Here is a 13,328-nt window from a genome sequence, read left to right on the forward strand (position 1 = left end):
ATTCTATTTAAGTCATTTAAAATCTTTTTGATTAGGCTATTATATTATTTAATCAACTGTGACTTAACATTAATGGGGATCGTGTTTGAGTATTCCCAAACTGTTATTTCATGGAAAACTTAGGTCCCTGATTTGCACTGATTTACCTTCTTAATAAAATTACACTTCTGTCCCCAAATTGTCACTTGTATATAATCTAGTGACAATCGTGGTTATAGTGTTTTCTGGAGTAAATTTTATGATTTGAGCCATCAAGGCAATCTGTTTGTATTTTAAAAAAGATAAAAACATAATGGTATTGTAAATACCCAGGTTGTTCTTAGTTTCCATTTATTAATATTTTCCTTTTAAAGTACTGCATATGTGAACTCAGTATTAGTCACTGCACCAAAATTCTAAATGATTAAGAAGGTTTTGTATTTATTATATACCCAGGTCTCCTTCATTGCAGGTGGATTCTTCACTGTCTGAGCCACCAAGGAAGCCATATACATATATTTTTTTTTTCTTAAAGCGTTGATTTGAAGACCAAGGAAACAGTGACTGTGAGTAGATAAAAGAATGTGTTAAAAATATGAACTACCGTGATGTCATCAATCATTTAGTCAATCAGTCACTTTGAGCTTCCAGATGTGACTGATTTTGACAGTCAATGAATTCACACTCTTCACATTTGTTCAGTGAATGTCATTATCCATAATAATAACCCATCTTCAGTTTATGCCTGAGCTATTATTAAAACCAAAACTCTTCTAAATAGCATTTTCATGGGCACCAATGGATAAAACTGTCAGCAGTTTAGTAAAAGCAGAAACCATTTCCAAACCCAGACTGATAATGTAGTCATATTTATCAGTACACCACATGTTTAAATATTTTCAGCCCTCATTTAGGATACATTTTCCTCCTAATGCAGAAGAAAGGAAGTAATATGCCTGGCTGGCAATGAATTTGAGGGATGAAGGAAAACATCCTTTAAAACATAGTAAGCTTATTATTGGGCTTCCCTGGTGTCTCAGTGGTAAAGAATCTGCCCATAATGCAGGAGATGTGGGTTCGATCCCTGGACTGGGAAGGTCCCTTGGAGAGAGAAGTGGCAATCCACTCCAAGATTCTTGCCTGGAAAATTTCATGGACAGAGGAGCCTGGTGGGCTACAGTCCATGGGGTCACAAGAGTCAGACACAACTTAGTTTCTTAAAAAAAAGTTAAGGTCGCTCAGTCATGTCCAACTCCTTGTGACCCCATGGCCTACACAGTCCAGGGAATTCGCCAGGCCAGAATACTGGAGTGGGTAACCATTTCCTTCTCCAGGGGATCCTCCCAACTCAGGGATTGAGCGCAGGTCTCCCACATTGCAGGTGGATTCTTTTACCAGCTGAGCCTCCAGGGAAGCCCAAGTAACTAAACCACCACACAAACCTATTACTACCATCAGAAGCCAGAGGAGGGAGAATAACAGTATAGGTACTCTTGACTCTGCCCTAGCACATTAGCTCACCTGGTGTCAGTAAGTCTGGTACCCCTTTTTTCTATGACTCTGAGGTCCTTAGCTTCCACTTCAGACAATCGTAGACCCAGCTCATCTCAGTCAGCAGCTTGAGATGATAAATCACTCATTTTAATGTATTTGCTTTTCTACTGGAGGGTGAGAAATGTGAGGAGACCTCAGCCTCAGAGTCAACAATTTCAGATATAAGTTGCAGTTTCACAACACTAGTAAGATAAGCCTTTCACACATTGTAGTATTACTTATACAGCGAAATGAGGAAAATACTGATAACTGAGGTGCAAACTCTGCTTGTCTTTATTCTGTACCTCCATACTCTCATCTGTAAAATGGGGATATAGCCATACCAGTTTTTAAGGTTGTTTTAAGAATTAAATAAGTTGATATTTGTAAAACTACTACAATTATTATTTAAGCTCAGAATATTAAAATGGTTTCAATTCTTCCTATGTTTTTCCAAGATGTAGCCAAGAGTACGAGATTGGAGTTCCTACTAACAGTTCACTGTTGACCTTTAACAGGTCAGTTTCTCTCCATCTCATTTTCTCGATCAAGGTCTAAAACAATGCTTCAAAAGTAATTCATGTTCTAAGATGGTCTCAATGGATGTTGTGGAATGAACAAACCTCAAAATGAGGATATTGGAGCAAAGAGACCAGCAGGAAACCCTCTAACTTTAATACTTCTTGTGATTCATTCTCTCTCAATAAGACCCTGGGTAACACAGGATATGCCATTGGTTATCCACATTGGGAAACACCACTGCAAAACTCCATACCGTTTACTAAAAAAGAATGTTGACAGTATCTACACAAAATATCCACATAGACAAGTGTGTGTGTGTTAGTAAGTTGTGTCTGACTCTGCAACCCCTTGGACTATAGCCTGCAGGCTCTTTTGTCTGTGGAATTCCCCAGGCAAGGATACTGGGGGGGGGGGGGGCGGGGGGTGCCATTCCCTTCTTCAGGGATCTTCCGGATCCATTGCAGGCAGATTCTTTACAGTCTGAGATAACAGGGACGCCCCCTCATAGCCAAAGCTATGGTTTTTTTTCCCAATAGTCATGTATTGATGTGAGAGTTGGATCATAAAGGCTGAGTGCCAAAAAGTTGAGGCTTTTGAATCGTGGTGCTGGAGAAGGCTCTTGAGAGTCCCTTGGACAGCAAGGAGATCAAACCAGGCAATCCCAAAGGAAATCAATCCTGAATATTCATTTAAATCACCAATGCTGAAGTCTAAACTCTTAATCCTTTGGCCACATGATGCAAAGAGCCAACTCAGTGGGAAAAACCCTGATGCTGGGAAAGATTGAGGGCAGAAGGAGAAGGGGCTGACAGAGGATGAGATGGTTGGATGGCATCACCGACTCAATGGACATGAGTTTGAGCAAACTGCGGAAGATAATGAAGGACAGGGAAGCCTGGAGTGCTACAGTCCGTGACACAAAGACTGCGACACTATTGAGCGACTGAACATAACACAAAATATAGCATCCTTTATAATGGTAATTAATCCACTATCATCTCTGCCAATACTGGAACTGAGTAAACAAAGGCCTGAGGAGAAGAATGAAAACACATTTATTTTGTACAAAGCGGCTTTCAGTGTCCGAGAGCCCCGCGGCAGAGCGCGCCCTCAGAGGAGCAGGAGGGGGCCCAGGAGCAGTTCGCCCTGGCCCAGCAGGCGGCCCCGCTCCAGCCCGCGGCCCCGGTTCTCGGCCTTGACGCGCACGGCCAGGCGGCGCACCTCGTCCTCCGAGAGCCCGTCCACGCACAAGTCCTGCTCCAAGACGGCCCTGCGACTCCGCCGGACGACGGCGCCCCGCGGCTTCAGGACGAAGCTGACTCTGCAGCCTACCGGGGCGCGGGGCTCGGCTGCTCCTCCAGCCGGGCCCTCGGCACGGAGCAACCGGACGCGGAGGCGCCCGCTGGCCCTACTGTACTCAGCGGCCAGGCGCAGGGCGCCCCCGGCGCGGCCCAGAGGTACGGTGCCCTCGGCCTCCAGGCGCTCGGGACGCGAGTTGGGAGTTGGCGAGGGGGACGCGCCGGGGGCCCGCTCCGGGGAGCCGGAGCCGGGGGGGCCCTCGTTCTCGTCCTCGTCGTCTCCGTCCCCGCTGGAAACAGAGCAGGCGCGGGCCAGGTCTCGGTTCCTCTGGGCCCGCAGCACGCGGCGCAGCAGCTCCTCGGAAGCGTGCAGGAGGCGGCGGCAGCGGGGCCCGGGGCCGAGCGCGTCCAGGAGGGAGCCACTGCGGGCCTCGCGGGGCGCAATGGGCGCTCTCGCCCGGGGCGTGAGGGGGTAGTCTCCGCCGCCGCCCCCGTAGGTGTGGGCCCGGGGACGGGGCGCGGGCGGGAGCGCGGCGGCGCCCGGGCCCCCGAGGAAGAGCGACTCCCTGCGGCGGGTGTGCGGGCTCTCGAGCAGCGCGCAGAAGCCGTAGGCGGTGCGCGCCCGGGGCAGGTGCGGCAGCGAGAGTGCGGCCTGCGAGCGCGGGTCCCAGTCCGTGCGGCCCGCGCCGTCGTCGGTCCCTGCTTGTTCTCCCCAGGAGTCCCGGATTGCAGTCAGAGTCGGGCAGGGCACGAGTCGCGGGGGGATGCAGAACTCGGGGATGCGGTCCGGGGTGAGCACGTTTGCGCACCGGGCGGGCGTGAGGGCCGTGGTTCGGCGGGCTGCATCCTGGTAAAGCCTGTTTCTGCCCCGCAGGAGGCGCTCGGGTCCCAGGCGGAGCCGCTCCAGGCACCACATCAGGCAGCAGGTGCCGGTTCCTGAGGAAGCTCCGCTGGAGCTGGTCATCCTGCAACGCACAAGCACACACGGATCTCACCGTGACCTCTGCAGGGCGCAGCAGCTCCGGTCTCCGGTCTGTTCTACTTACGGGGTGCCTCCTCCTGCCTCCCTTGGAACCCGGCAAACTGCCCCTCACGCTGCTATGGCAGATGTTTCAGTGTTTCTCTGATGTCTTCTCTATTCCTCAGGGCTGTACACTTTGGGTTTGTTGCCTTAATCTAGACCTGCCCTCGCTGTCCTAAGGCAGAGCTTTTCAACATGTTTGCCTCGCGTTGTCCTTGGTGCCAAGAGGCACTATGCTTGTGCAATGGTTTCCTGAATCCTTGGATTATTGCATTCTAATCCTCAGAGAGATTTAAAATAATTATTATTCTTTCTAGGATATTCGGCTTGCTCCCCGCTTTTAAGCTCAAAGAGCCTCAGACGAATCCCTGGGAGAGTTAAGCAAGGCTATGGCCTCTCCTAATATACCTGGGGTCCTGCGTCATACAGGTCTCCGCACCGTTCTGCCTGGGGCACCAAACTGTAGAGGTGCACGGCCTCTGGGGAGATCAAAGTTCCTCCTGCGGGATTCAGTAAAGTTTAAAGGCTGTTGGCCTGAACCTTTATACCTGAGGCCTGGGAAGCCTGCCAATGGGCGGGCCGGATTGGCACTGCTAGGTAACCTGACGCCAAGCCTTCCAACTTTCCCTCTGCCACGTGGCTGGATCCACAGTGCAAATTCTAGACATTCAGTTCTGAATGTGAGTGCTTCTGTTTACTTATGTGCAAAAGAGGGCTCAGTCTTTACTATATGGCAAAGTCATTGTGAGGATCAATGGGCATACTGAATTGGATCACAGAAGCTCTCTACACCCACCATGAAGAGGATACAAAACTCGAGTTTGTCTCATTCTTAGTTAATATCCTCCCCCCAATCCAGACTTTAGTCTGCCCAGGTTTCAAAGTTCTCTACCTGCCTTCTGGCTTTCTGTTCTGATTTTAAATCATTTTCCTTTGTTGACTACAAACCACTGCATATACAGGGAACCTTATAGGTTGCTGGAAATATTCTGCATCTTGATCTGGGTGGGGTTACTGGATTGTATTCATATGAAAAAAATATTCTAGCATGCATTTAAGATTAAGATTAGATGCATTAAGATTATGTATCTTATACCTCAATTTAAACAATAACAACCCACTTCTTAAACCTTGTGTGATGATTTTTAAATTTGGAAATTATATTCCTGCACACAGCTGGGCTGTTGGACCTATCTTTTGGAGGCACCCTAACCACATCTGGCCTTTCTAGACAGTGCTCACCTGAGAGATCTTTTCCTTTCTTTTGAAAACTGACCTAAGTTCACATTCTAACTGACCTTCTTCCAACTAGCTTAGGTTGAAAGAGATCTGAGGCATTTTGTTTGGGTGTATGTTATTTCTGGGCTTCCTTGGTGGCTCAGTGGTAAAGAATCTGCCTGCAAAGCAGGAGATGTAGGTACCATCCTTAGGTCAGGAAGGTCTCCTGGAGAAGGAAATAGCAACCCACTCCAGTATTCTTGCCTGGAAATCCCATGGACAGAGGAATCTGATGGGCTACAGTTCATAGGGTCTCAAAAGAATCAGACAACTAACTGAGTTAGTTGTCTAAGACAACTAAGAAAAGAATCAGACAATTCACAAAAGAGCCAGACAAAGCAAAAGAGTCAGACTTAACAACTAAACAGCAACATGCTATTTATGCTTAAGATTCAGTTCAGTCTCTCAGTCGTGTCTGACTCTTTGTGACCCCATGGACTGCAGCATGCCAGGCTTCCCTGTCCATCACCAACTCCAACAGAGATCATCCTGTCATTTTTGAGACTGCATCCAAGTACTGCATTTCAGACTCTCTTGTTGACTATAATGGCTACTCCATTTCTTCTAAGGGATTTTTGCCCATAGTAGTAGATATAATGGTCATCTGAGTTAAATTCACCCATTCCACTCCATTTTAGTTTGCTGATTCCTAGAATGTTGATGTTCACTCTTGCCATCTCCTGTTTGACCACTTCCAATTTGCCTTGATTCATGGACCTAACATTCCAGGTTCCTATGCAATATTGCTTTTTACAGCATTGGACTTTACTTCCATCACCAGTCACATCCACAGCTGTGTGTTGTTTTTGCTTTGGCTCCATCTCTTCATACTTTCTGGAGTTATTTCTCCACTGATCTCCAGTAGCATATTGGGGACCTACCAACCTGGGGAGTTCATCTTTCAGTGTCTTATCTTTTTGCCTTTTCATAGTGTTCATGGGGTTCTCAAGGCAAGACTACTGAAGTGGTTTACCATTCCCTTCTCTAGTGGACCATGTTTTGTCAGGACTCTTCACCATGACCTGTCTGTCTTGGGTGGCCCTACACAGCATGGCTCATAGTTTCACTGAGTTAGACAAGGTAGCTGTGTGGTACTGGAGTGACTTTGAGGAGATGCCCCATGTCCAAGGGCAAAGGAGAAGTCCCAGCAAGACAGTAGGAGGGGTGAAATAGCATTGAGAATCAAATCCCATATCCACCAGAGACACTCAGAGGGTTCAAACAAGGCTTGTGTGCACCAGGACCCAGAGACCCCACAGGGACTGAGACAGAGCTGTGTTTGAGCGTCTCCTGCAGAGGTACGGGTCAGCATTGGGTGCTGCAGGGGCATGCCGGGCCAGCCGGGAGATTTCAGCGAGCAACACGACGCGTTCCTTTAGGCTAAGAAATAAAGACACAGGACAGATGGGGTCGAGAGGATCGCTGCAGTCAACGATGCTCCTTTATTTTTCTAAGCTTCATTTATACTTAAACCAAGAAGGAGGCATCCCAAAGAAAATTCTTCCCCATGTACATCATCTTCAAGATAACAATCACCAGAACTCTCTCATGGCGCCAAGGGATAAGAAAGGCATCCTACTTATCTTAAGGGCAGTCGTGCAAAGCTATCTATCTGCGTCTTGTGTGCATTCAAGGCTTACTAGTGTTCTGTTAGGATTTAACTTTGGATAGTAAATTCCAGAGGGGTGGCGGGACAGAGAGCTATGTCCTTGAACAGACCCTTGATAATCAATCAAGGCAGCTCCCAGAGCCGGCTCTTTCAAGCCGCTCCCCGGAGGGGCAGGGGCTCTGGGTGCCGTAAACCTTGGTATGTCTTAGCCCTCTTGGAAGAGGTCACCAATAACCCCACCATAGAGCCATCAGAACTTACATAGGACTGGGAAACAGACTCTTGGAGGGCACAAATAAAATCTTGTGCATACCAGGACCTAGGAGAAAGGAGCAGGGACCCCACAAGAGACTGACCCAGACTTGCCCGTGAGTGTTCGGAGTCTCCAGCAGAGGCGTGGGTCGGCAGTGGCCTGCTGCAGGGTTGGAGGCACTGAGTATAGCATGGGAACTTTCTAAGGAGGTCACCATTATCTTTATTATTTCCACTATAGTCTGGCCTCAGGTCAAATAACAGGGAGGGAAGACAGCCCCGCCCATTGACAGAAAATTAAGGATTTATTGAGCATGGCCCCGCCCATCAGAACAAGACCCAGTTTCCCCCTCAGTCAGTCTCTCCCAACAGGAAGCTTCCATAAGCCTCTTATTCTTCTCTTCAGAGGGTAATGGGATGAGTGACCTTAAAAAAGAGACCCAGGAGAACTCCCTTGCCCCTTCTGGTAGTAATAATACCCATCTACCTATTGTTAAATTGTTCTTGTTCTTGTTTACTCACTAAGTTGTGGCCAACTTTCTGCAATGCCATGGACAGGAACCTCCAAGGTTCCTCTGTCCATGGGATTTCCCAGGCAAGAATACTAGAGTGGGTTGCCATTTCCTTCTCCAGGGAACTTCCCTACCCAGGGATCAAACCGGCATCTCCTGTGTCTCCTGCATTGCAGGAGGACTCCACCACTGAGACACCAGGGAAGCCCATACAATAAGATAATGCAGATGAAAAGTTTAGCATAGAGCCTGATATACACAATGTCAGGTATTTATTGTTAGTACAGAGGAGAGCAAATGTCCATTAGTCCATTTATTCATTCAAAATGATATTGACTGGATGCATCCTGGCTTCCAGCCACTATGCTAGGCAGGTAGATCCTGCTGTATAAGATCATATTAGCTATGTACATCTGTCAGAAGAGGAATGAAATAATGAGGGTGGCATATTTGAACTTTGCCTGGCTGAGGCAGAAATGAGAGGAGACTATTGAACACTGTTTATATATCTAGCCTGGGGGCAGGGTTGGTACGTCCTTGAATTTGCCATGCCTTTGACTACCTACTTCTTTGTCTTTACATGAGTTCCACTCCTGGCCAAATTTCTTCTTGTTGTTGTTCAGTTGCTAGGTCGTGTCTGACTCTTTGCAACCCCATAGACTGCAGCATGCCAGGCTTCACTGTCCTTTACTATCTCCCCGAGTTTGCTCAAACTCATATCCACTGAATCGGTGATGCCATCCAACCATCTCATCTTCTCCTCCTGCCTTCAATCTTTCCTAGCAGCAGGGTCTTTTCCAGTGAGTTGGCTCTTCACATCAGGTGGCCAAAGTAAGGTCACTTGACTTCACACTCCAAGATGTCTGGGTCTAGGTGAGTGACCATACCATCATGGTTATTCAGATCATTAAGACCTTTCTTATATAATTCTTTTGTGTATTCTTGCCACATCTTCTTAATCTCTATGTTTCTGTTAGGTCCTTACCATTTCTGTCCTTTATTCTGCCCATCTTTGCACTAAATGTTCCCTTGGTATCTTTAATTTTCTTGAAGTGATCTCTAGTCTTTCCTATTCCATTTTGTTCCTCTCTTTCTTTACATTGTTCATTTAAGAAGGCTTTCTTATGTCTCCTTGCTATTCTTTGGAACTCTGCATTCAAATGGGTGTATCTTCTCTTTTCTCCTTTGCTTTTGGCTTCTCTTCTTTTCTCAGCTATTTGTAAGGCCTCCTCAGACAACCATTGTGCTGTCTTGCATTTCTTTTTCTTGGGAATGGTTTTGATCACCGCCTCCTGTAGAATGTTATGAACCTCCATTCACTGTTTTTTGTTGTTGTTGTTCACTGTTGTTGATCATGCACTCAGTAATGTCTGACTCTTTGTGACCCTATGGACTGCAGCATGCCAGGATTCCCTGTCCTTCACTGTCTTCCAGAGCTTGATCAAACTCATGTCCATTGAGTTGGCCACCTGATGTGAAGGGCTGACTCATTAGAAAAGCCCCTGATGCTGGGAAAGATTGAGGTCAGGAGCAAAAGGGGATGACAGAGGATGAGATAGTTGAATGGCATCAGCAACTCTTTTGGGTGTTAGTTTTAGAAGGTCTTATAGTTCTTCATACAACTGTTGGACTTCAGCTTCTTCAGCATCAGTGATTGGGGCACAGCCTTGGATGACTGTGATATTGAATAGTTTGCCTTGGAAATGAACAGAGTTCATCCTGTCATTTGCACTGGAATGTAAAAGTAGGAAGTCAAGAAATACCTGGAGTAACAGGTAAGTTTGGCCTTGAAGTACAAAATGAAACAGGGCAAAGGCTAACAGACTTTTGCCAAGAGAATGGGGTTGCACTCAAGTACTCCATTTCAGACTCTTTTGTTGAGTATGAGGGCTACTCCATTCCTTCTAAGTGATTCTTGCCCACAGTAGTAGATACAGTGGTCATCTGAGTTCAATTCACCCATTCCGTCCATTTTAGTTCACTGATTCCTAAAATGTAGGTATTCACTTGTGCCATTTCCTGTTGACCACATCCAGCTTACCTTGATTCATGGACCTAACATTCCAGGTTCCTATGCAATATTGTTTTTTATAGCATCAGAATATACTTTCACCACCAGTGAAAGTGAAAGTCTCTCCGTCACGTCTGACTCTGCGACCCTATGGACTACACAGTCCATGGAATTCTCCAGGCTACAATATTGGAATGGGTAGCCTTTCCCTTCTCCAGGGGATCTTCCCAACCCAGGGATTGAACCCAGGTGTCCCACACTACAGGCAGATTCTTTACCAGCTGAGCTCTCAGGGAAGCCCTTCACCACCAGACACATCCACAACTGGGTGTCCTTTCCACTGTGGCTCAGCCACTTCATTCTTTTTGGAGCTGTTTCTCCACTCTTTCCCATTAGCACACTGGGTACCTACTGACCTGGTGGACTCATCTTTCAGTTTCATATCTTTTTGCCTTTTCATACTGTTCATGGGGTTCTCAAGGCAAGAATTCTGAAGTGGTGTGCCATTCCCTTCCAATGGACCACGTTTTGTCAGACCTCTCCATGTCCCATCTGTCTTGGGTGACCTTGCACAGTGTGACTTATAGCTTCATTGAGTTACACAAAGCTGTGATCCATGTGATCATTTTGGTTAGTTTTCCTTGACTGTGTTTTACTCTGGAGGCCATCCGATTGTAGTTCTTGCTTCTTCTGTCTGCCCTCTGATGAATGAGAATAAGAAGCTAATGCAAGTTTCCCGATGGGAGAGATTGGCTGGGGAAAGCTGGATCTTGCTCTGGTAGACAAGGCCATTCTCAGTAAATCTCTAATCCAACTTCCTGCTGATGGGTGGCACTGTGCTCCCTCCCTATAGTCTGACCTGAGGTGGCCCAGAACTTGAGCACGCAGTCTGTGTGCTTAGTCACTCAGTTGTGTCCGACTCTCTTCGACCTCATGGACCCTACATAGCCTGCCAGTCTCCTCTGTCCATGTGTATCATGCAGGCAAGAATACTGGAGTGGGTTGCCAAGCCCTGCTCCAGGGGATCTTCCCAACCTGGGGATTGAACCCAGGTCTCCCACATTGCATGGAGTCTCTATGGTAGGGCTAATGACGACCTCCTCCAAGAGGACTTAGGCCATGCCTCTTAGGCCTTCTGCACTTCTGGCCCTGCGGCAGGCTATTGCTGACCCACACCTCTGCAGGAGACCCTCCAACACTCAAGAGGGGTCACTGCTCCTTTCTCCTTGTTTCCTGGTGCACACAAGGTTTTGCTTGTGCACCTCAAGCATCTCTGGAGGGTATGAGGTTTTATTTTAACATGATTGCTCCCCTTCTGGAGAAGGCAATGGCACCCCACTCCAGTACTCTTGCCTGGAAAATCCCATGGATGGAGGAGCCTGGTAGGCTGCAGTCCATGGGGTCACGAAGAATCAGACACGACTAAGTGACTTCACTTTCACTTTTCCCTTTCATGCACTGGAGAAGGAAATGGCAACCCACTCCAGTGTTCCTGCCTGGAGCATCTGGGGGAGCCTGGTGGGCTGCTGTCTGTGGGGTTGCACAGAGTCGGACACAACTGAAGCAACTTAGCAGCAGCAGCTCCCCTTCTACTGTCACGTTACAGCTTCTCCTTTGTCCTTGAGTGTGGAGTATCTTTTTTTTTTGCCTTAGGTCACTGTTAAACCTATGGGAGAACGTTTACCAATTATACACTCAAGGGTCATGTGATTGTGTTTTGACTCATCTTTTCTCAGGAGGCAAGATGCTGTTAGCTCTGCAAATGAGAGCCCAGAGAGCCCTGGATTAAAATAGTGAGGCTTACAATCTGAGAAGCTGTCTGAGAAGTGGTTAAGCAAAGCTGTGTTGTGGAGAGAGAGATGAATTAGGGTTAAAGAAACATAGACTTTGGAGTTATCCATCCTCGGTTCAAATATTATGCAGCTTTTTAACTATGGAACTGTGGGCAAGTTAATTAACTTCTCTGAGTTGAAGTTGTATAATGGCGGTTACAAGTCCTACCACACATGATCATTGTGAGGGTTATATGCATGAAACACCTGATACATAGTAAGTGTTGGCTATCACTTAGCAGTTATTATTATATGAGTCTGCTTGGTTAAGGATTAGGTGATTCACACATGGATTCCCGTAAAAACATTTCTCTTTCTGACCAAGCCAAGTAGATTTGCTTTGTTTTTATTAATAAATCACCTTCTTCAATAACACTTTGGAAACATTTCCTATATAAGATGTCTTGAAAACAGCAGAAACATGCCCTTGCATGGCTGGTCCCCTGTGAGCACATTAAGCCTAATGTTTTGCTTACCTTGGAAGCATGATCCATGCAGTATTCAGGTGGTTTGTCTAACAGGATGAGGCTCTGTTCATGGAACACCCAAATTTATTCAGAGGAAGACTGTCATTATCCAAACTCACAGCTATGGGAACATTCAGTGATGGAGTTGGAAAACAATTCTGCAAAGCAAGCATAAATAGATCACTCACCATTGAGGTCAGAGACGCTCTTGGAGTAGAAGACAGATCATTTAAAGCAGACCTTGAACTGGTGGTCCAGTGACTAAGACTCCATGCTCCCGATGCAGGGGGCCCAGGTTCAATCCCTGGTCAGGGAACTAGATTCCGCATGCCGCAGCTAAATATCCCACATATTGCCATGAAAATTAATGATTCTGTGTGCCACAGTTAAGACCCGGCTCAGCCAAATAAATAAATATTAAAAAATAAAGCAGACCTGCAAGATAACATATGGATGTCAAGGAAAGCAAGAAGAAAGTTTATAACCAAATAAAATACTGGTGTTCTGACTTACTCATCTCGTAAACAGAATTAGAGTGTGAACTAATACAAAGTACCAGGGAATTGGGACACTTGGATTTTAGCTCTGATAGTAACTTCCTGAGGGACTTTGGCTAGTCCCTTAATTCTCTCTTGCACTCAAGTGTCCCCATCTGCCAAAGGAGGGGGTTGGATTAACCAGATGATATTTGATCTCTTCTCTGACATTCTGCAATCCTCTCACAAGCCTTCTCCCAGTTAAACTTCCAACTTTTCTGAAAAACCACAGTACCATTCTTATTCTCTAGCTTTCTCCTCCATTTCCTTTTTCCACCAAACCTGTTTGTTTTTCTAAACAAAGTTGAGGACTAGGAGGAATGGGGTGCGGGTAGGAGGTAGTAGTGTGACACTACAATTTCTTATTTTTCAGTCTTTAAGCAAAAGTCATCAATTTCTAAAGTGTCCCTAATTTTGACTTTTTTAAAAAAGATAAATAATGCTTTGCTAATCAGTTTTTATTGCTCAATCCCTCCTT

General features: G+C 46.5%; 1 protein-coding gene across 1 annotated transcript; it reads right to left on the minus strand.

Annotated features, from left to right (window-relative positions):
- Nucleotides 1-3,144: 3,144 nt before the first annotated feature.
- On the minus strand, nucleotides 3,145-12,553 carry LOC136171935 (C2 calcium-dependent domain-containing protein 4A-like). The gene is made up of 2 exons (XM_065941021.1): nucleotides 12,324-12,553; nucleotides 3,145-4,297 (listed from the first exon to the last, which is right to left on the minus strand). Exons 1-2 carry the CDS (start codon nucleotides 12,332-12,334, stop codon nucleotides 3,145-3,147), a joined length of 1,164 nt encoding a protein of 387 aa, XP_065797093.1. The 5' UTR covers nucleotides 12,335-12,553.
- Nucleotides 12,554-13,328: the final 775 nt, after the last annotated feature.

This window comes from Muntiacus reevesi, chromosome 7 (assembly GCF_963930625.1).
Source record: "Muntiacus reevesi chromosome 7, mMunRee1.1, whole genome shotgun sequence".
Classification (NCBI taxonomy): Eukaryota; Metazoa; Chordata; class Mammalia; order Artiodactyla; family Cervidae; genus Muntiacus; species Muntiacus reevesi.